This window comes from Pantherophis guttatus, chromosome 1 (assembly GCF_059756535.1).
Source record: "Pantherophis guttatus breed Tessera chromosome 1, ASM5975653v1, whole genome shotgun sequence".
Taxonomy (NCBI): Eukaryota; Metazoa; Chordata; class Lepidosauria; order Squamata; family Colubridae; genus Pantherophis; species Pantherophis guttatus.
This window is the reverse complement of record NC_142063.1, coordinates 75,676,025-75,697,319: the sequence shown is the minus strand read 5'-3', so window position 1 is coordinate 75,697,319 and position 21,295 is coordinate 75,676,025. Positions and strand designations below refer to the sequence as shown.

The window sequence follows — 21,295 nt, the reverse complement described above, 5'->3', positions numbered from 1 at the left end:
GTTCATTCTGCTCCAATATCACCACGGCCCCTCCAAGATTCATAATTTTGTTAAAACATATACATAGATGGCAGTTTAGCTCTCTGGAACAGTCCTCAGATCTTTAATAGCAATACTGTTGTTAGAATTTTACATCAGTATCATGTCCACTGGGTTTCTGTCTGGGAAATTGTCCAGATACTGGTGAAAAGCTACAGAACTTTCTATACCCTCTCTGTGTTATGGTCCGCCAGCAGCCAGTGGATCTGGCAGCAGATTCGGACAATGAGGAGGTTGAGGAGGAACATGGGCCAGTCCTGGACTCTGGGGAAGGCTCTGATGAGGGCTCTGCATCAGAGGCAGAGAGGGGGACAGGGCCATATGCCAGTTATCAGCTGCCTTCAGAGTCAGACATCAGTGAGGCAGATGAATAGCTGAAGCCTTTTCCCAGTGTACGCATGCACAGAGTTGCCAGACAAAGGGAACAGCTAAAGAACAAGGGTCGACTTGGGAGTAAGGCCACAGGTGGATGATGAATAGTCCCTCCCAGAGGGAATAAAAGAGGAGCGAAAGGAAAGTGGAGTTTGCAGGAGACAATTAGTTCATTCCTGCATTCTTGCCAAGTATTGCGGCATCTGAAAGCTATCGGCCTGGCCACTCTCCAAGCCTGATAAAGGTCGGTAATTGTGAACTATCTTGAAAGACTGTGGGAGAGGAAAGACTTTGCTGGAGAGGAATTCATTGTAAATTAAATAAAAGGGGTTTATCAGGACGAGTCCTCGGCTTTGTGCTGAAAATTAGACAATGGAAAAGGGCAGAGAAGGGAGAAAAGTTTAAAATGATTGGTCAAGATGTGGAAGCAGATAGAGATAAAGATCCAAGAGAGGAATATGGGAGGCAAGCTAAGAAACAAACAATTAAAGCTTTAAAGCGGGCAAGAGATGATGGATAGAAAGGGAATATTTCTAAATATAATAGTGGTTTAATTAAAAGTTAGAATAGGGATGGAAACTACAGAGAGGAGGATTAATGGAATACACATTTTTATATAATAAGGTGAAGTAATAACAAGAGAGGAAATCAGAATTTGAATGATGGTATTATTAAGTATGCTTGAATAATATGATGATTTGCATAAATATAACATTGAAATATTGAATAACTAAATAATGAAAGATTATAACTCAACATAAATAGGTGTACTATTACCAGAACTATATAAGCTTGTCAAATGTAGTAAATATGATGAATATTATTTATTTGTACTAAAATGTATGACACAGGTGCCACACTGTTCACGCATTGATATGTTTGTAAAAAAAAAAAATTGGGAAAAAAAGAAAGAAAGAAATCAACTCCAGGCAATTAGGAGACACAATGGAAAAGCAGTTTATTTTTCATTTAACTTCCAATTATTATCAATTGGACAATGAAATACAAGGTGTGATGCAAGAGAAAAACCACCTTACCTGCGGTCTCTCATTTACCAGGGAATACTTCGTTGCAAAATGGGTGGTTTTAATTGTTTTATTCTTCTTTAAAAATTTATAGCTGATAATCATTACTGCAGAGTATTAGTTATGTAAATAGATAGCTAAAGCCCCCTCAAAGCCTGAAAAACCTCAACAGTATTGTGCCTGGTTGCCTATTGGATAGTCTGGGGCTGAAGTTGTTTTGATTGTAAAAATGATAGCCACATCTAAGGTCTAAAGAAATATGGAGGAAAAAACACATGCATACAAAATTATGGATCAGGACTAAAATATTTGTCACTGATACCTGCATTCTGTATAAAAAGTAGATGAATAACACATGGCCATTCCAAAGGCATGGACTAAATGTGCTTCTGCAGTTTAGATTTTTATTATAGGGTTTTGTATTAGCTACAGTATGTATGGAGAAGAGCTGCAAATTGTTTTAGGAGATCTTTTTTAGCCCTGAAATTCAGCAGAGAGGTTTTTAAAATAAAATTTTAAAATAGCTTAATAATTAAAAAGCTAGCACACACTGGGAGGATGTAACTTGAATGGTAACTTGAATAGTTATAGGGAAAGGTTATTCCATATTTATTTTTATATTTTTCATATTTCCCATGGTGGAAATTTGGTCACCTGTCCAGCAACAGATGTTTTTTTGCTGCAAAGAAGTCCACCTGTTTATTTTATTCCTACTCATGCAGTAGGAAAGTTGGTCTAGGATTCAGCCATATAAAGTAATCCATCTATATTCAGTGGTGAAATCCAATTTTTAAAATTACCGCTTCTGTGGGCGTGGCTTGGTGGGTGTGGTGTGGCGTGATGGGCATGGCTTGGTGGGCGTGGCAGGGGAAGGATACTGCAAAATCTCCATTCCCACCCCACTCCAAGGGGAGGATACTACAAAATCCCCATTCCCTCCACACTCCTGGGGGAAGGATATTGCAAAATCCCCATTCCCACCCCACTCTGGGGCCAGCCAGAGGTAGTATTTGCCGATTCTCCGAACTGCTCAAAATTTCTGCTACCGGTTCTCTAGAACCTGTCAGAACCTGCTGGATTTCATCCCTGACTATATTCCAAATAAAAATTGCTAGGGGAGACCCAGTTTTTTGCCCATGATGGTGCTATCTTTGCGTGGATGTAAGTGACCTGTGCTTGCAATTACTTGTCTTGCCTGAACAGGCAAACTCAAGTTTCTCACATTGTAAAATACCAGCATGCAGCCGATTCTTAATATGCTCAGCAGTAATCTGAGCAACGTCCTTTCCCTAAAGTTATCATATATTTATTCTTTCTTTTCTGAGTCTTAAAGCTTTGGATAGACAGGATTTTTATATGTCTAAGAATGTCTGCTTCAGCATGCAGACATAACCTCATTCTTCTTCCTTCTTCAGACTCTGTCAGGCTACCTTTTCCACTTTCTCTTGTTAGTTACGTGGCCCTTGCTAGTGGAGCCAGTGCAGGTCTTTTTGTTCCTTCCTTCCTTGGTTCCTTCGTTCCTTCGTACCTCCCTCCCTCCCTCCCTCCCATTCTAAAAGGAAGGAAAAGGCAGAGTTGGCTTATAAGATAACTTTAGTGATAAGAAATAAGCAATAATAGATAAGGAAAAGCAATGAGGGGGACCAACACCATGACAACTTAATACCTTCATCCCATCATGTCTTTTCTTCTAATTTGCAGTCTAGTTGGGCCTAGTTATATCAAACATAGTTGAGGTAACTGAGTTACCTTGAGGTAAGACAGGCAACCTATAAATTTTATAAATGAACAAACAAACATCCAATGGCAAATGAAACTTGTCAACAAAGAATGCTGACAAGATAACAGGGGCAATGTTGTTCATTTTGTCTGCCTACATGGAATGGTTCAAGAGAGTGTGAGTGTGAATCTCGTTAGCTAGAATGTAAAAAGGAGAAAGAAAGGTTTAATGGAAGGCAGAGGATGGTGGCAGCTGCTGATCTACCTGAGACAAGGCTGCAAGGTAGAGGGAAAATCCTTTGGCTAATGGATTCCTGACCTCCTCATCAGAACCTTCTCCTTAAAAAGCCTCCCACTCCAATTGCTTCTTTGCTCTCATAAATTGATTTTTTAAAATCTTTGTCTCCCTAGCCAGAGGGATTTATTTTCATAAACAGTGCTTTGTAAAAGATTGTGGGTTTTTTCCCCACAGAAATTGTATGTATAAAAGAATGACTTCATTTTGAACCGCTATTTCAGCCTGGGTAGTCTTCACTTATTATTGGAATGTATTGTCCATCCTTAAAGGATGACTGCTCCCAAAGTGCTCCCAATTGCTTCAGGCTCACTTAGTTCTTGTGGTGGAAACAACCATGGAAACCATAACTGATTCAATGAACCCTATACTACACGCCCTTAGAAATGTATGGCTTAATTCTTGAGACAAACATTATGCTGGTACACAGGTTACTAATGTCCTGCTTTGTTGAATCTGTCTTTTCAGACCTAAGAATGTGCGCAGGGGAGGGTGTGAGAGGAGCAAAAATACATAAAATATGTTTGTGTGGCAACTATGAATGGTACATTACTTTAAAAAAAAAACTTTGTCTGGAATGCCCTCTTTTTAAAACTTAAATATGATACCCTACTTTTTTATCTCCCTGCCTGAATAAATGGAGAGTCTTCTCTGAGAAACCAGTAGCTGGACAACTGTTCACTTCGGCATTAATTCCTTACAACTCCCAGCTCCGACAGTATAACGTTTATTCAGTCCTGGCTAGAAATGCCTTTGAAATCTACAGTCCTTTATTTGGAGAGTGACTTCTAATGGCTCATAATGTCCACTTCATATGCACAGTGATGGTTCTTGAGAAAACATTTCCCAGAAAGCACTGAAGCTCCTTTAACTTGGCATCAAGCCAGTGGAAAATGGGACTCCACCAACAGCTTGCAAAGGCAGTAGCCCTTATAACTGGAACAGATCAAATTCCAATTAGCTCAGATATGCAGACCTATTCCTTAACTTTGGGATAAATCCACTGGCTTATTTCCAGTCTATCCAATGCAATTTGTTCATCTCTTCCTTTGGAGCTTTCTGGGGTTTCGTTTCAAGCCTCTGAATTTTTCATCTCTAAGTTCTAATTAGTAAGAATAGTGCTAGTATACCAATTGTTGCAGAAATTCACATAGAAAGCCAATGAAGTTGCTTGGGCTGCAATCACTTCCACTGTATTTAACATGTCAAAGCAGTAGCCTGAAGCACTGATCATGGCTTACATAAGCCACTTAAAATGCCTCAAATGATCCCTTCAGGATAGAAAGGAGAAGCTGGGTGCTACAAGGAGACAGCAGCTGTGAATAAGTCATGAATAAGGAAATACTTAAGTGAGCAGCTCCAATCTGGAAAGGAGGTGAATTCATTTGGATAAGGTCATTTAGGAAAAGTCCTTTGAAAGATGACAGAAGTGGCTGTGATCATCAGTGTCCATGTATTCAGCTAAGAGGGTGGGAAATGCCTGGATAAATTCAACAGATACTCCTCATTCCCTCTCAAGTTTTTGAAAGAGAAATCCAGGTATGTTGGTAAAATTTCCTCTGAGATAGACTAATTCTCAACAGTCTGAGGAAGTTCCATTTAAATATTGGCAGCAGCAGGTGTGTTACAAAGCAATATCCACTGTTGCTGTATGATAGTATCATAATGCATCCAGAAATATGATCCAAGAAAACCTTTCCTTGTGTGAGCTTTGAATGGGATGTTGCTTTCTATGGCTATAGCCAGGACTTTCTGCGACTTATTTACTGTCATGAAGCTTAAATATCTTTGTGTTTTTAGCATGCACAGCTGTCTGAAAGCAATAAGCACTGTGGCGGAAAAAAACTAAAGCACCAAATGGATTAAATGATTCAGATGTATCCATCTCTGGGAAATCTGTAGGTATCAAATTCTGCCTTGAATTATGGTCTACACTCTACTTCTACTACTTCCATTGACCCTGGCAATCTTTATAAAGACCTTGCAGATAGTTATTAGCACTTCCATGGAACATAAACATAGCAAGAATAGCAGTGGAGGCTCTATAAATAATTATGATAACAGCTATTCACCTGTCATTGGAAGCCCGATGCTTCCAGAATCAGACTCAATGTGTTATTCTGGAGATCAGAAATCTTACCTTTCCTTGCATTTAAAAGTTTTCGCACCATTCTACAGAAGATTTTGTCAGACATTTGGACAGTTTAAAACTGAAGAGAAAGTTTTTGTATAATTCCAAGTCACTTTGAATAATGAGATAGGTGACTTATACATTTAATTAATTAATTAATTAATTAATTAATTAATTTTGCCTTTGCTAAATGGACATATAAGGATTACGTATTGGAAAGAGACCATCCCTGTTCCACACTTCTGAATAGATATTAATATATTTGCATTTGTGGGTAAGGGAGGTAGAAATAAACAAGGAAAAAAGAAGACTTTCCCCTGTATGTAGATAAGAATAGTCATAGAATCTTCTGATCTTTTGCTTATGTTTCCCCCAGATCCTTAGAAATATATGCCAAAGAAATATTATAGAACAATCCTCTTCTATTGCTCAAAGTAGGGTTTTCTTACTGTCACATTTTAAGATATATAAACAAACAAAATCCACCCTAAAGTAATTTAAAAGACCAAATTGAATATATAGAGAGGAGGGAAAATATCTAATTCGTCCATATCACTACAATCCTATGAAGACAACTTAAGATATCCCCATTGAAATCAAAAGATCTTATCTGAGATCACTTTCACATCTGAATCAGTGTATCTAATTTGGAAACAGAATTGGGCTCCAGTACAACTCAGATATTATCTTTCTTTTGTCCCTAAATATATAAAGAAGAGACATTATGAAGCACCTGAGAGACTATAATGTGTTAGGTAATGGCATCTCTTTTGGTAGTTCAGATGTTTTTGTAGACTTGCTGTCAAATACATTGCTTAGATGATGATCTTAAGTATGCACCAAAGCTTGCTGATGAGTAGAAATAAATCCTAAAGAGTTTGAGTTGGTGCTTTGGTGGAGATGAGCCCCTTGTTGTTTAAACAATATTGGAACCAGGACTTGCATTAAATTCTGCATAAAGTTCAATTTTTTTGATCAGGAAGTTTTCAAAGCAGTGTTTCTCTGAAATTGATAGGCCATGAACAAATAAACATGTCGACTAGACCAGATAGTTCCAACTGGTCTATTGCTAATTACTTTGTATCCATCTTCTCCCTGACCCATTTACTAAAGCTATCACAGAAATTAGAAGAATTGAAAAATGGAAGAGGAAGATCAAAATTAGAGTCAAAACAACCTCATTGATCTCAGGTTATTTTATACTGGAATCAGAAGAAATGGAAGAGAGGAAACCTGACTTCCAAACAATGCCCTTAATCTGAAAACATTGAGGCATTTTTTTTTAATCTTTAAAAGATCAATGGATGCCATAGAAACTGAAACTATTTCCAATACATTTTTGGGTCCCTTATCATTTTGGAGAGCAACTAAACTGATAAGTGATCAGAAAGGAAAATCCTCTGAGGAACAGTTGAAGGTGTCAACTATGCTTAGCCTGAAGAAGGAGAGAGTGTTGAAAGAACACAATAGATTTCTTCCAAGTATCTGAAGGCTTTTTGTGTAAGAAAATGTGGAAGAATTCGTCAAAGTTGTTCCAAAAGATAGGACACAACATGATCAGAAGCTGATTGCCATCTGTTAAGAAAGAATTGTACTGCTCATAGGGGTGGTTTAGATAGTTTCCAAGCAGTGGTGGATTTCTACCAGTAGTGGTAGTGGTGGGAGGCTCCACCCACCCACCCGGATGTCATCACAGGCACTCTGCGCATGCGCAGAAGCGCCGCATGTGAAAAAAGTGCACACACACACACACACACACACACACACTCCCAGTTCCAAACCGGTAGCAAAGGTAAGTAGAACCCACTACTGTTTCCAAGATACCTTTCAGTTCTTCCATGATGCTATGATGTGCTGATTTTTACTGAGCATATGGACCAAATTCCAAAATAGCCCGTTCCAACCTGGAGTCCTTCTTACTATTAGCCTGACAGATGAAAGAGTTCTACTCCAATATGAATACATACTCCACATAGGGAAAGCCATCATAAACTGTTGATAGGGATTTACTATGAAAATAATCAGTGCCATTCAAATTATATAGTATGGATTGCAGTCTAAATATATAGAAAAGGTGTCTAAAATACCTCATTCTGGAGATGGAAGAGTTGATTTTCTTTCCAGACCATGACAACTCAGTATTCTACAAACTTCCCTAAAGTAGTCTGCAACACTGTGATCCCCTTCCTATTCTGAATGATTTATTTCTTGAAAGCTTTTGGACCACTTCAAAAATAGCCCGGAAATCAGTATGGCCTCAGAATAAAAATAGAGTTCTCCAGAAAATTCAGAACCAGACTGTTTGGTCATATATATTACATATTGCAACTTCAACTTTTCTTCAAGGTGTTGCCTAGTTTTTATTATTATTATTATTATTGGTGTTTATTTTATGTTGGAGGAAAAAGTCATTTGCTTCTGAACGAATCAAAGAAATGGAAATTGGAAAGGGGTCTTTAAGTTGCTTGCTGTTTCCTTTTAATGGTTTTGTGATCAGTTGTTATGGATTATATGGGCTCATCCAGATAGAGGCTTTTAATGTCAAGACTAGACATATACTGTCATGAAGTATATTGAAGAAAGACATACCGGTATATTTTAGAATAGAATAACAGAGTTGGAAGGGACCTTGGAGTCTTCAAGTCCAACCCCTGCTCAGGCAGGAAACCCTATATTGTTTCAGACAAATGGTTGTCCAATCTCTTCTTAAAAACTTCTTAGAATTCAGAACTTCTGGAGGCAAGTTGTTTTCTCTTTGAACAACATCATGTAAACAGAGAAAACAAAACAGTAGCTCAAGCTAATGGTATTGAAGTTCCATTTGCTGCTGGATTGGCAGAAAATGTGAAATTGCATATTCTAAATATTTGGATTCTTGGGAAATAATACTTCTGAAATTGTAAGTAGCTAATTCAGAGGTCAAGTATGTCGCAAGTCAGCCTGTCTAGCACATTCAGCAAATCCCTGGCTTTCAACAATGGCTCATATGAAGATATCATTTGAAAAAAAGGGGCAAAAATAGTTCGATAAGTATCTTGGGCAAAATAATAATACTATTCTTTGCATTGTTAAAATATTATAATTTATTAAATGACTACAAGAATAAGGATATTTGTTTCTTTGTCTCCAGTGTTTGTAGTTGTTCCCAGTTGGTAAATTCTGGTTTAAAATAAGGTAATAATAATACAATAAAGAAAAGTAGCACCATAATGATAAAAAGGGAACCACCTTCTAAAATGCATGTCACAAATTATTTAACTCCTATTGAAAAAACAGAACTTACTGTTTTACAAAATACTAGAAAGCAAAGGGCAACTTCTGGGTGTAAAGCGATCCACAAAATGGGGGCCACAACAACAAAGGCCCTGCCCACTCATGATTTTTTTTTTGCCAGATAGGTAGATTTGGTCTTTACAAAATGTAGTGCCTAAGAGGCTGCATTAAAGATCTTTGTAGGCACTAGTAGTAATAAAAAAGACAGTTTGGTTGATAAAGAGATACCTCATATTCTTCACCAAGTCCCAGGACATTAATACACAATAAAGCACTAATAATATCTTAAATGTATTTAATTTTAGCAGGTATATTTTTTTATTTTACTGTTACTTTTCATATTTTTATAACTTAAAACATTTTCATACCACTTTCAAATATTTGTTAGCCTATTGTACTTATTTGAAAATATGGCACGGGGCCTAACATAAGTATTTCATGTTTTATATGCTGTGTTCTCAGTACTATACAAGAGGCAAAGATCCTAGAATAAACTCATCAGTGAGCTTCTTGAAAGATAATTGGCTGATAGACAATTTTAATATATCCCTATTTATGAATATTTCCAATACATACCCTGATAGGCAAGAAGTGACATAATTCCCAGGAAGCATTACATTAAGCCAACCAGCCAACCAACAATATGTCTGCCACAGATTCCCAGAGACCTAGCTGACTACTGTTGGAGAACATTTAATTAACTGGATATTGGTCTGATCCAACAGAAGTTTTCTTACATACTTAAAATAACTGGAATTTTCCTTCCATAACAAATATAATAAGATCTTTAACAAAATAGCAGAATAACAGAGTTGGAAGGTTTTCTAGTCCAACCCCCTGCTCAAGCAGGAAACCCTGTACCATTTCAAACAAATGGTTGTCCAATCTCTTCTTTAAAACCTCCGGTGTTGGAACAAGTGATCTGGAGACAAGTGATTAATTGTGCCAACTGTCAGGAAATTTCTCCTTAGTTCTAAGTTAGTTCTCTCCTTGATCAGTTTCCATCCATTGCTTCTTGTCCTGCCTTCAAGTGCTTTGGAAAATAGGTTGACTCCCTCTTCTTTGTAGCAGCTTTCTTCTGGGAGGAATGATTTTCATTAGGCAGTTGTAAGGAAGAAAATGCTTGCGTTCTCCCTTCCTATCCAGTAACTATCTGACCCATTTAACTGCTCCTGTTTGCATTTAAAGAATAATGCAACTGAAATGGAAAGGTTAGCTTGACCCATATCTCTTCATGGATTGTTTTTACCATAAGTAACGAAGTGCCATCTGCCATTCATAGTATGAAAGTGCATAGTGTTTGAAGAATATACTCTATCCAGAAGGTCTCCTGTTGTAATACCAATTTTGTTTCTGGGTCTCCTTTGTTATCTTTGTGATTTTACTTTCTTTTTTCTATTACAAAACAAATGTTTGTCAGTGTGGTTTTTGGCCTCAAATTGTTGCATCAACTTCCTGAACTGTTCCCCAGATTCTGCTCAGTTCTGATGCTCCTGCAATTCTGGTGTGAGGAGTCCATGTACCTTTCTCATATAAAAGAGGCTTCCTTGATAACAATAATTATCTATGGCAGGCATTGCTGTTCATATGTTGTTTTAAAGTTTAACATTTTCCACCTTCTGGTTTTTTAAAAAGGATTTCTTATTGTTTCTCTTGCTGACATCTCGGATGAAGCAAGGAAAGTAGATCTACATTTTGGTTTTCTGAGCACATCTGAAAGTATATTATGGGCACTTTCACAAAATTGTTGCAGTGGAGAGACTGTGTATTCATAACACATCCATTTAATCAATAGCAAACTGGTTAGGTTTTTCCTCACAATCTCTTCCAGCCCCTGAAGTTATTTCTCACCTTCCAAGTTATCTTTCTTTTATTCAGAGAAGTGAGCATTATTTCAAACAAAACAACCAGTTGCAGATCCCTGTCACTTTTAGTTAGTCTGCACATTTGGAAGTTGCCAAGTCTGACAAATCCTGTTCTAATGAGACTTACGCAGAGCCTGGAAACACAGCGATGGTAAAAACAGATGTTTTGTTTTGCCATGACTATTTGCCAAATAAAATCCCATGAACAAAGATCCTGAGAGTAGTAGGAAAAGTTTTTGGGTTTCACTTTACCTATCTCTGAACTATGATGCAAAACTCAGTCTTGTATCAATCTTTTATCAAATCCTGCCTCTAAAGAATTAGTTCTAGTACCTACAGGTTGGATGTATTAAATCCTGCTTCTCTTGCTTGGTGCCTCCAGATGCACTGGAATTAGAGTTCTCAAAATTCCTAGTCAAATGAAAAAGCCAGTAAACTACAGCATATCTAGATGAGACTATGTTAGGAAAGGCTTCCCTAGGAAAATTACTAGAATAGAATACTTTATACTTTATTGGCCAAATGTGACTGGACACACAAGGAATTTGTCTCCAGTGCATAAGCTTTCAGTGTATATACAAACAACAAAGTATTATAATAAGTTACCAATAGGGGAAAAAAGTAGAAAAGATGAGAAGGGTAATAGTAATACAGCCATACTACATGGATAAATATCCTTAGAGGTAAGACAGTACTATGGGAATTAAATGTTCAGCAGAGTGATGGCATGAGAGAAAAAACTGTCTTTGTGTCTAGTTTTTTTGGCATGAAATATCCTATAGCAACGTCCTGAGGGGAGGAGTTGAAGCAGTTTATATCCAGGATGTGAGGGGTCTGTAGGTATTTTCTCAGCCCTCTTTCTGACCTGTGTAGTATATAGGTCCTCAATGGAAGGTAGGCTGGTTGCAGTTGGTTTTTTCTGCAGTCTTAACTATCCTTTAAAGTCTTACCTGTCTTGTTTGATTGCTGTACCAAACCAGACAGTTATAGAAGAACAAACGTCAAACTCAATAATTCAACTGTGGAACTGTATCAACAGCTCCTGGGCAGTCTGAACTTTCTGAGTTGATGCAGGAAGAACATTCTTTGTTGTGCCTTTTTAAATGATGGTTCTAATGTTAGGTATCTCTTTCAAACCCTGGGAAATTGTAGAATCCAGAAACTACATCATTACAGTATGATTATAATATCTGTTTAATCCTTTATATGGATTAAACTGAATTAAACCTTTTCATCATGTACCTGATGAAAAGGTACAAACACTGGTGATGAAAAGCTGCTATTTTTAATCCAATATTCAAGAATTACTTAATAGATGAAAATTAGCACCAGAAATATATTTAAATGTTGATTTATATGTAGTAAATTCTCATTTACTACATATATCCATGGGTTTATTATAGGGTGCTGTTCAACCAATTTTCAAAGTCACTGCTAAGATAGGAAATTAACCACAAGAGATGATTTAAGACAAATATATATATATATATATATGATAAATGTAGTTCACATTATTTCAGAAATAAATCCCATTTTTATTATAATATAAATGTTCTCTAGCAGATGATTCAGAAATACCAACTAGACTCCCGTGATGTGCAGCTGAGGCTGGTTTAACGGACAGGCCTAACCTCATTTCCTTGGAAAGAATTACAAAATAACTGTATAGTTTTAAGAAAGGGTTGGAAGATCATGTTAAATGTCCTTTCACAAGCCTACAGTATCTATCTCACCAAATTCTGAAGTGACGAGGTTTGTTTATTTTATTTGCAGTCTACCTTTAGTTTTAAATATTCTTTCATTTTAGATCACTGTTTTTTTTTAATTTTATCAGCATGTCAAAAGGGTTTTTTTTGGTTCAGCTCACATCTTCAAGGCAGATTCCCAACCTCCTGATTTAGCACTGATACACTAGAAACATTTCCTTTCCTTTTATAGGCACATCATCTTCTAGACGTTGCCCAAAACTACTATCATTCAATCAATCAATTTAAAATCACGGTGCTGCTGACGAAAAAGATGACCTCATGAAACCATATAGATCTTGTATGTCTATTAGCAAATCTATGGGAAAACCAACTACTTAATTAAAAATAGTTTCAATTAAAGATAATAAGACAGCAGGAGTAAAATCTAGAAAACTTCACCAGAGATTCAGTTTGTAATCACTAGGCATTATTGCGCAGACTCTTTTAGCCAGAGCAATCTCAAAGTATTTTTATATTTGAAGCAAGAAAACTAAATATTACACCCAAATATGTTAAAATATAATATTGTGCTAAATAATCGAGCTTTGACATGGTGAGTCCAGAGATAGTCTGAGGGAATGAAGAGATTTATGTCCTGGAAGAAAAAAATAGGTGGGCAGAGAAATATGTACAAAATATGCCTGAACATGGTAGATCTCACCCTATTTCCAAGAGACCATTGTCTGATCCACCAAGAGTTTCTTACCTCTATGTTGCATAAAAATGGCTTTGGTATAATTGTGCAAACTGAACCATTTGTGGCTTATTAAATACAACTGGGTAAGCAAACCACAGTCTGTTCCTGTATCTCAATTTCAGGCTGAATTATACTGGTTAAATTTCTTTGTGTTCTACAGTTATTAAAGAGAAGATAATGCTTTAGAGGGTAGGAATTACTCCCTTAATGTTTTAAGGAAATGCTCTAATGGGATGAGCAATTTTCTGGTCCACCCCTCTCCCAGATTTTGGAGCAGATCTGTTTTTGTCTAACTTTAAAAAAAAAAACTATGTTAAGTCTACTTTATGGATCATCCTACGTATTTCCCACTTTAAAGTCACATGAAACATGGTTCTAATTTTAGGCAATTATGATCAGAAGTGGCAGATAAAAGTTGAAGACAACAAGTTGTCTTAGGGCTTCAGGGTAGCCATTCTGTATAAACTATTAGGATAATAATGTTGACCATGAAAATGATGATGATGATGATAATTTAACAAACCTACTTTCATTTTGTACTTATACAAAACCTGTCAGAGTTATTTCTTGTAATCAAGCTGTGCTCTTAAAAATTATACTTATCATTAGACAAGATTTCTGTTATGAAATATCAGATTATGAAACATGGCAACACTAATGTAGCACAGAGTCTATGGAGACCACTACAGGACATTGTTCTTTATGCTAATATATCTCAATCATGACTATCTTTCAAAGTGACAATAAGCGGGACCTAATGGGAACTTGGAGGCATGGCTTGTCCCAAACCCTTTGAAATAGCTTCACACCTAAGACTTTGGCTTTTAATCTTCCAGAAGACCATGAATGCCTAGTTCTTTCTTGAACCATTAGGCTAGGAAGGGGTTGAGTCAGGGTCAACAGAATGGGTGGTTTTGGCATCTTGATGGGAAGGATACAATGTATGTTTTTATCAGTTGCAATGAGCTGCTCAGGAACATGGTATATATAGGTACCATATGTTCTATAAATACATACATACATACATACATACATACATACTGGTACAAAATACGTACATACATACATCAGTGAGGAAGATCTTGTTTTTATAAAGAAGACTATATAACCTACCAACAGTATCATACAATGTATGATAAAGCAATTTTTCAATGTATCTTAGTTTAGACAGTTGGGATATTTTATAAAATAATGAAATTTGATAAAATTAGCCTATGTGAATCTCCTAATCTGGGCTAAATACATTTATATTCAATTTGCAAAATTAGTAAACTCATTCCAGTTAGTCTTAAACAGGTATGTCTGTTTAACATTATTCTAAAACTAAAGATCCAACAGAATTATATTTCTCATAATATTTCAAAGCGACTAACTTCCAAACTCTTAATTTTAAAACCAATTGAGTTACAAATGTCAATAAAAAAATAAGAACATATTATTGCTAATCAGATTCATTGGGTAACCTAAGATGTGGTGTTATGAGAGTGAACTACAGCTGTCTATTAGCATTACACCATTCATAATTCTATAAACCCTTCTGTAGTTTAAGCATTTTTTTTTTTTTGTAAACTGAGAAGCCACAATTTTTCCCTTTCGGTAATAACTTTCTACTTCAGAAAGAATATGCCAAAACAGAGGGGCTTCCTCCCTTTCTTCTTTATGCTGTTTTTAAAATGTAAAGGATGGAAACATGAGTTTCTGGTCATCTTGGTTAGTACAGAAGCAGCCATCCTTGAACACTATTATATTTGCATTTTTATAATAAGTGTATGTCTTCTCAGCAATGATGTTCTAGGCTTTCGCTGCATAAAGACTTGTTATCCATAGAATATTACATTTCCAGTATCAAGCTATGAACAATTTTTAGCATTACATTTTAGAATTACATGGATTGTCATTTCTACTTGTCATATAAACATAAAGTGTTGACTGGCATGTGCTTGAGTGTGCTGAATATCATTGAGAGCAGCCATTCACAAATAGCAACAAGTGTGAGTGGGTGAATGGAATAACATAATAATAATAATAATTATTAACAAAAATGATAGAAGAAGAAAAGCATGCATTGGTTGATTATGTAAAAGACAGCCAAGAACAAGCATTGTTGAAAGTTAAACACTGAAGCTTATTAAATGTACAGGAAACTACAAAAAAAGAATATTGAAATAATATAATAAAAACACGAACAGAATGCTGGTAAGGAAAAACATTACATGGTCAACTTCTACAAAAAATTGAGGGGAAAGTGGATAAAAATAAAACCTTGCAATAGCTTACAACTGGAACATTATGAAAAGAAACTGAAGATTTAAGGCTAAGCAAGAACAAGCTATTCAAATTAATGCAATCAAGGCCCGAATTGGAAAAAAAAAATCATCGGAAGTGCAGATTGTACAAAGAAGCAGAAATTGCTGGGAACATATAGTTGAAAAATAGTAAAATAAAAATAAAAACGAGCACGTTAAAATATTGTGGAATTTCTGAATACAGACTGATAAAGCCTTGGCTCAATACACACCAGATATAACGGTAGTCAAAAAGAAGAAAGTGGGGATAAATGAGGTGGTCGTGCCAGGATAGCAGAACAGAAGATAAAGAATTAGAGAACATAAAGTATCAAGACCTGAAAATAAAAATTGAAAGATTATGGCATGAACCAGCTGTGGTGGTCTCAGTGGCTATCAGCATGGTGGGTGCAATACCAAAAAATCTTGGAGAACACTTAGAAAATCTGTGCATTGACAAAATTTCCATCTGCCAATTGCAAAAGACCACACTGCTTGGATGTGCACATATACGTACTATACCAATACATCCTAGGTTACTGGGAAGACCTCAATGTGTATGAAGGCCAACACCAGCTAAAGAACTGGCAGCTGTCACATCACATCGTTGTGGACAGATAATAATAATCTGCCTATCACAGGTCCTAATCAAACACTTGATAGGTGCATAAAAATACCCAGCACCAACTCGATAGGTGCATAAAAATACCCAGTCCAGCCTAAACATCTGGCTGACTATGCAATCAACCAGAATACTGTAAATATATCCGTTTCTTTTGTTGAGCTCTTTCTGACCAATAGTAATGATCGTCAATCGCAAAAAGCAGCCTTATTTGGAACAGCTTACATTCTGTAATGATTACCTTTAATATTATGAAGTAATAACATCTGCTTATCCCAGATCCTTGGGAAAAACTCAGTAGGTGGATAGAAGTGCCAAATCCAGTCTAAACATCTGGCTGATTATATTAATGAAAATATAATTTCTGTTTTTTAAAAACTCTTTTTGGCTACATTTCTATAATGGGGGATGAAGTAATGAGGAGCTTGTAAACATTATAAGAAGTCTGAAGATTTCTACTTAAAAGTTTAAAAAGAAAGATACATTTTAAAAGATACTACTTAAATTCCATCTTGGCCACTGCTTCTTCCTCACAGCCTAAGCTACGCATATTTAGCAGAAAGTAAGTCCCAATTAATTCAATGCAATTTACCTTCCAGTTAATATTTATCGAGTCATAATATTTAATTAAAAAGGTTTACATTTCTTTGAAATTGTGAAATAATCATTTATCTCCATATTACCTCAGATGTCATAGGTTTCAGATCTAACTAGACCGGATATCGTGTATTTACTACATGTATAGTTTAAAACATGTAAGTCTAATACATATTGTTCCATTTGGATTTGATTTGATTTGAACAGATCAATTTTCCAAATCAAATAAAAATTTGGATTAGATCAAAATTGGATTAGATCTAAATTGCATAAACCTAAAGACATAGAAATGAATGCAATCCCGGTACTATGTAATCATGTATAAAACTGCAAGTAGATAGAGATTGGGAATGAAATAAGATTGTTCATTAGACAAATTCATCGGGCAGGTAAATTCCCATATTGCCATTGCTATTCTTTGGGACTAGCCTCTCAGTATATGTAACAACCTTATATATTGGAATGGTGGTTAATGTGAGCATGGTAACATCAATCCACATTTTGGTACAGGAAGGACTTGAATTTAATTAATATAAGGAGTTTGGATAGAAATAAATTACAATACTAGACTAATTGATTTAGTGTATAATCTTCCTATTTGCTAAGACATCTGAGAATGTGTCAAAGACTGATGTTGTTATCTGTTTTAAAAGATGATATACAAAAAAGCCCTTAAATATTTCATATTTGTAAAAGATAATAAAAATCTTTTTTGCTAAATTCCATGCTATCATGCCATATTTACAAAACACACACATATACACTATTTAAGTTGTAAGAAAAGCCTCATGAATATAGTTTCAGTACTAGAACTACATACAAAAATATTCAAAAAGACAAGACCATTCAGACAAAAATATAGACAACATGAAGAATTATGCATGGGCACAATGTTTTCCGGGGTCTTAATATTCATGAAATATACTCATAGCTCAGCATATGATAATTATATATTAGGTATAGGCAGGAAGAATTTGCATAGCAAAATCAGTTACTATGTAAACTTACTAACTTACTAAAAATGAAGTCCCAAGTAAGGGGACTTACTCTGAAGTAAATGTCTTAAGACCTTAAACATAGGGAATGATAATTTACACTGACTTTTTAAAACAATAGCTTATATTGTTTTACTCACATCCTAAGTAATATCACTTCCAATTATAACTAAAATGCAAATTGAATACATGGTCTATACTCATTTACTCTGCTGCTTTTGGTCAACCATTCCATTATATATCAAACCATAAGATAAATCAAAGTTTATAGAATAATCTGAAAAAAAGATCGTATATACAATGAAAGATGATCCATGATTGAACTAGCTCTTAAGAAATTGTCTTTAGAAATGGGACAAATAGATTACAATCAGATGTAATTCTGTCTGATTGTTTCTCAGCTATATCAAGCATTTGTAGAATCTACCTCTTGCTTTTGACCAAATATACATCTTTCTCAACTAAATTTATATGTAGAACAGTCTTTGAAAACTATAAAGCTGCCATATTAATTGATTTATTAAATGGGATGAGATACCTTCAGAAAAGGAAGACTATTGCTACAGTATTCTAACATTTCATTTTTTAACAAAAAAAAATAAAAAATTATCCTGAATATTCCATTCAGGGGCAGGGAAATTATTTCTTTTTTATCCTAAATTGCTGAGACAACTGAGTTGGAAGATAAATGAGACAAATGAGTTGGAAGATAGACTGGCCATGTGTATCCGCTACCCTTCATGTTTCAGCCAGGTATTATGAATCCATAAATGTGTATTTCAACCACAAAGCCAGATTTCCTAATAAACTCAACCAACTTACTAAAGTCTTAAAATAATAATAGTGCCTTATCAGTGAAAACAGACAGAGATAAAGAGTATGAGAGAGGAAATACTAACTTCCCATTCAATAGGCACCACCACAAAACCTTTAAGAATTATGAGTACCAGACATTCAGCAATCTTCAACAGCAAATCAATTCCGTTGGCAAAGGCAGAGAGGCAAAACCATAATTAATTCACATACTCACAGGGGAAATGAGGGAAAAGCCTTCCATTTTGCAAGCCTGTAACATTCAGCCAACTTCTTCGTCAACTAATGTTCTAATTTGAGTTATCCAGCTTTTTGAAAAGACATCAAACAAAAGGAAAAATAAAATAAAACGTGAAACAAAATTCCTGGGATTCCTTGAAGACCCTTTGCAGTGATTAAGGTTTTTATTATTGTTATTATTCTGGCCTTAATCACTTTTTATACTTTCTCTCAAGAATTCTAAGGTGAGGTCTTTCTTTAGATGTATTGTAAGTTCCTGATTTCCCCAAGCCTCTGTAGAGCATAGATAGTCTTCAAACTGTTACAGCCCAGTGTGACATCAGAACAGCCAAGTTTGCATAAATCTCATTTCCAGGAGCTGTGGCCTTATAACAGGAAGTGTGTCGCCAAGCTGATCAACCATTGGCAGGTGCCTGCTACAAAATGAGCAGCAGATTTCGTAACTTTGAATACGGCAGGAACAAACCAATAGATACTATAGATAAAATTCCAAGGTATAAAGGAACTAGAATCTTTAACATTTAATTCTATTATAATTAAGATATGCCCAACTGCATCAATTTATCGAGGAACCATTAATGAAGGTTTTCTCCATCCTAGCAATTTCATTTATTATTATTATTATTATTATTATTATTATTATTATTATTATTGTTGTTGTTGTTGTTGTTGTTGTTGTTGTTGTTGTTGTTGTTATTTATATGCCGCCTTTCTCCGGAGACTCAGGGCGGCTTACAATGCATTAAGCAATAGCCTTCATACTTTTGTATATTTATACAAAGTCAGCTTACTGCTGCCACAAACTGGGTCCTCAATTTACCTACCTTAGAAAGGATGGAAGGCTGAGTCAACCTTGAGCCTGGTGAGATTCAAACTTACAGTAATTGCAGACAGCTGGTGTTAATCACAATGCTATCAGTCTGCTGAGCCACCAGGCCCTTTAGCCAAGACACAGTCTAATATTTTTTTATAAGAAATAATTTTAATAAATGGGTTCAAATCTTTTTAAAAAATACTCTTCATTTTATGCCTCCATCAAAGTCATTGTCAAGCTTTGGGAAGAAGAAACACTGGAATCATGAGACAATGTTAGAAACCATTAGAGAACACTATGGAATGCAATGACTTTGGGGGAGCCACGCAGCTCTTCAAAGAGGAGTTTCATTTTCATGTGCACACCTCTACACTTTATCCCAGTCTATACAGTCTTGGTCTACATTTAAATTAGCTGGAAGAGGCTTCTGGTGCATGCCCTCTGCATGGACAAAGACTTTTTCCACTATTGCAAGTGTAATTGAAATTGTGTGGCAACATGAAGCACTTTGACATTATCAGCTTTAGGATGTGAAACACTTGTTAAGGAAAACTATAGAGAGCATATATTTGGAGAACCCAGATGCATCAGGCCCTGTTAACACAACAGCATAGCTTGGATTATATCACTTTGACTAACATGACTCCAAACTAATGAGGTAGATAGCTTGATGAAGAGAACTTTCATTAAGAAATAATGACTCCTCATTTCAGAATGACAACTCTAAATTTCTTTGAGATGAAGTTGAGATGTTAAAATACAGTTTAAATCTATAGTGAGGTATGGCCTTTAAATATTCAATTATCTGGTTCTATTCAGTATAAAATTAATGTTAACTAACATTATTAAAATGTAATTTAAATAACATGATTAAACACTATTTCATTTATTAAAGTCATTGACTTATCTATCTGAAACGAACCCTCTAGCAGTCCATGGGGGATTTGAATCATATTGCTTTTTTATATCTTTGTTAACTGCTGCTGCCAAACATACGTTTGCAAAATAACTTAGATTTTTCCTTCTCAGTTACTGGTATGTTGTTACCTGCAAGCCAGCACTGGTGTGATGCAGATTCCTCAGAACTTTGCTTCCTTATCATTCTTTTAAAAAATCTCCACTATTTGCATGTTGGTTTTAAAATGCACAGGAAATGGTCCCAAATGGAGAGACTCGTTGTGGGGTAGATCTTAAGGACAGCACCAGCAACAAAATTTGAAAAGCTGAAAACCAGTAAGACAGAAATAGAATTCTGGGAATTCTAGCACTTGTGGAAAACTCCAAGTAAAGAAAGACTGCTGTGTGTGTGTGTGTGTGTGTGAGAGAGAGAGAGAGAGAGAGAGAGAGAGAGAGAGAGAGAGAGAGAGAGAGAGAGAGCTGGAGATACACATGCGTGTACACACACACTAATACACACCCACACTGTGTATATACCTACACATATATACTAATACACACACACAGGTATATATACTAGATGGATCACTATAAGCAGCAATACTTGAGTCAGCTGTCAGTCCCACTATATATAAAATCCAGCTGATTCAAGCTTTGCTGCTAGTAGAGATCTGTCTCCCAAGTCAGGGTAGCTTAAGGCGTATGATTCAATGGAAGGGCCTGCTCTTTGAAATAGCCTTCTTATTGAAATCAAAATAATTCCCACCATGATTTCATTCCAGAAGATGTGCAATATTGAACAGTTCTGTTGGCCCAGTTTGATGTAGTGGTTAAGGCATCAGGCTAGAACAATTAAAACTCGGACCAC

At 35.8% G+C, this 21,295-nt stretch overlaps 1 protein-coding gene across 1 annotated transcript in view; it reads right to left on the bottom strand.

Annotated features, from left to right (window-relative positions):
- The window catches only part of SPI1 (Spi-1 proto-oncogene), a 32,248-nt gene extending 13,192 nt beyond the window's left edge, over positions 1 to 19,056 (bottom strand). Inside the window, exon 1 of the mRNA XM_034417545.3 lies at positions 18,694 to 19,056. Within this exon, the coding sequence (XP_034273436.2) occupies positions 18,694 to 18,738 (45 nt within the window). The 5' untranslated portion in view covers positions 18,739 to 19,056. The remainder of the gene's footprint in view (positions 1 to 18,693) is intronic.
- Positions 19,057 to 21,295: the final 2,239 nt, after the last annotated feature.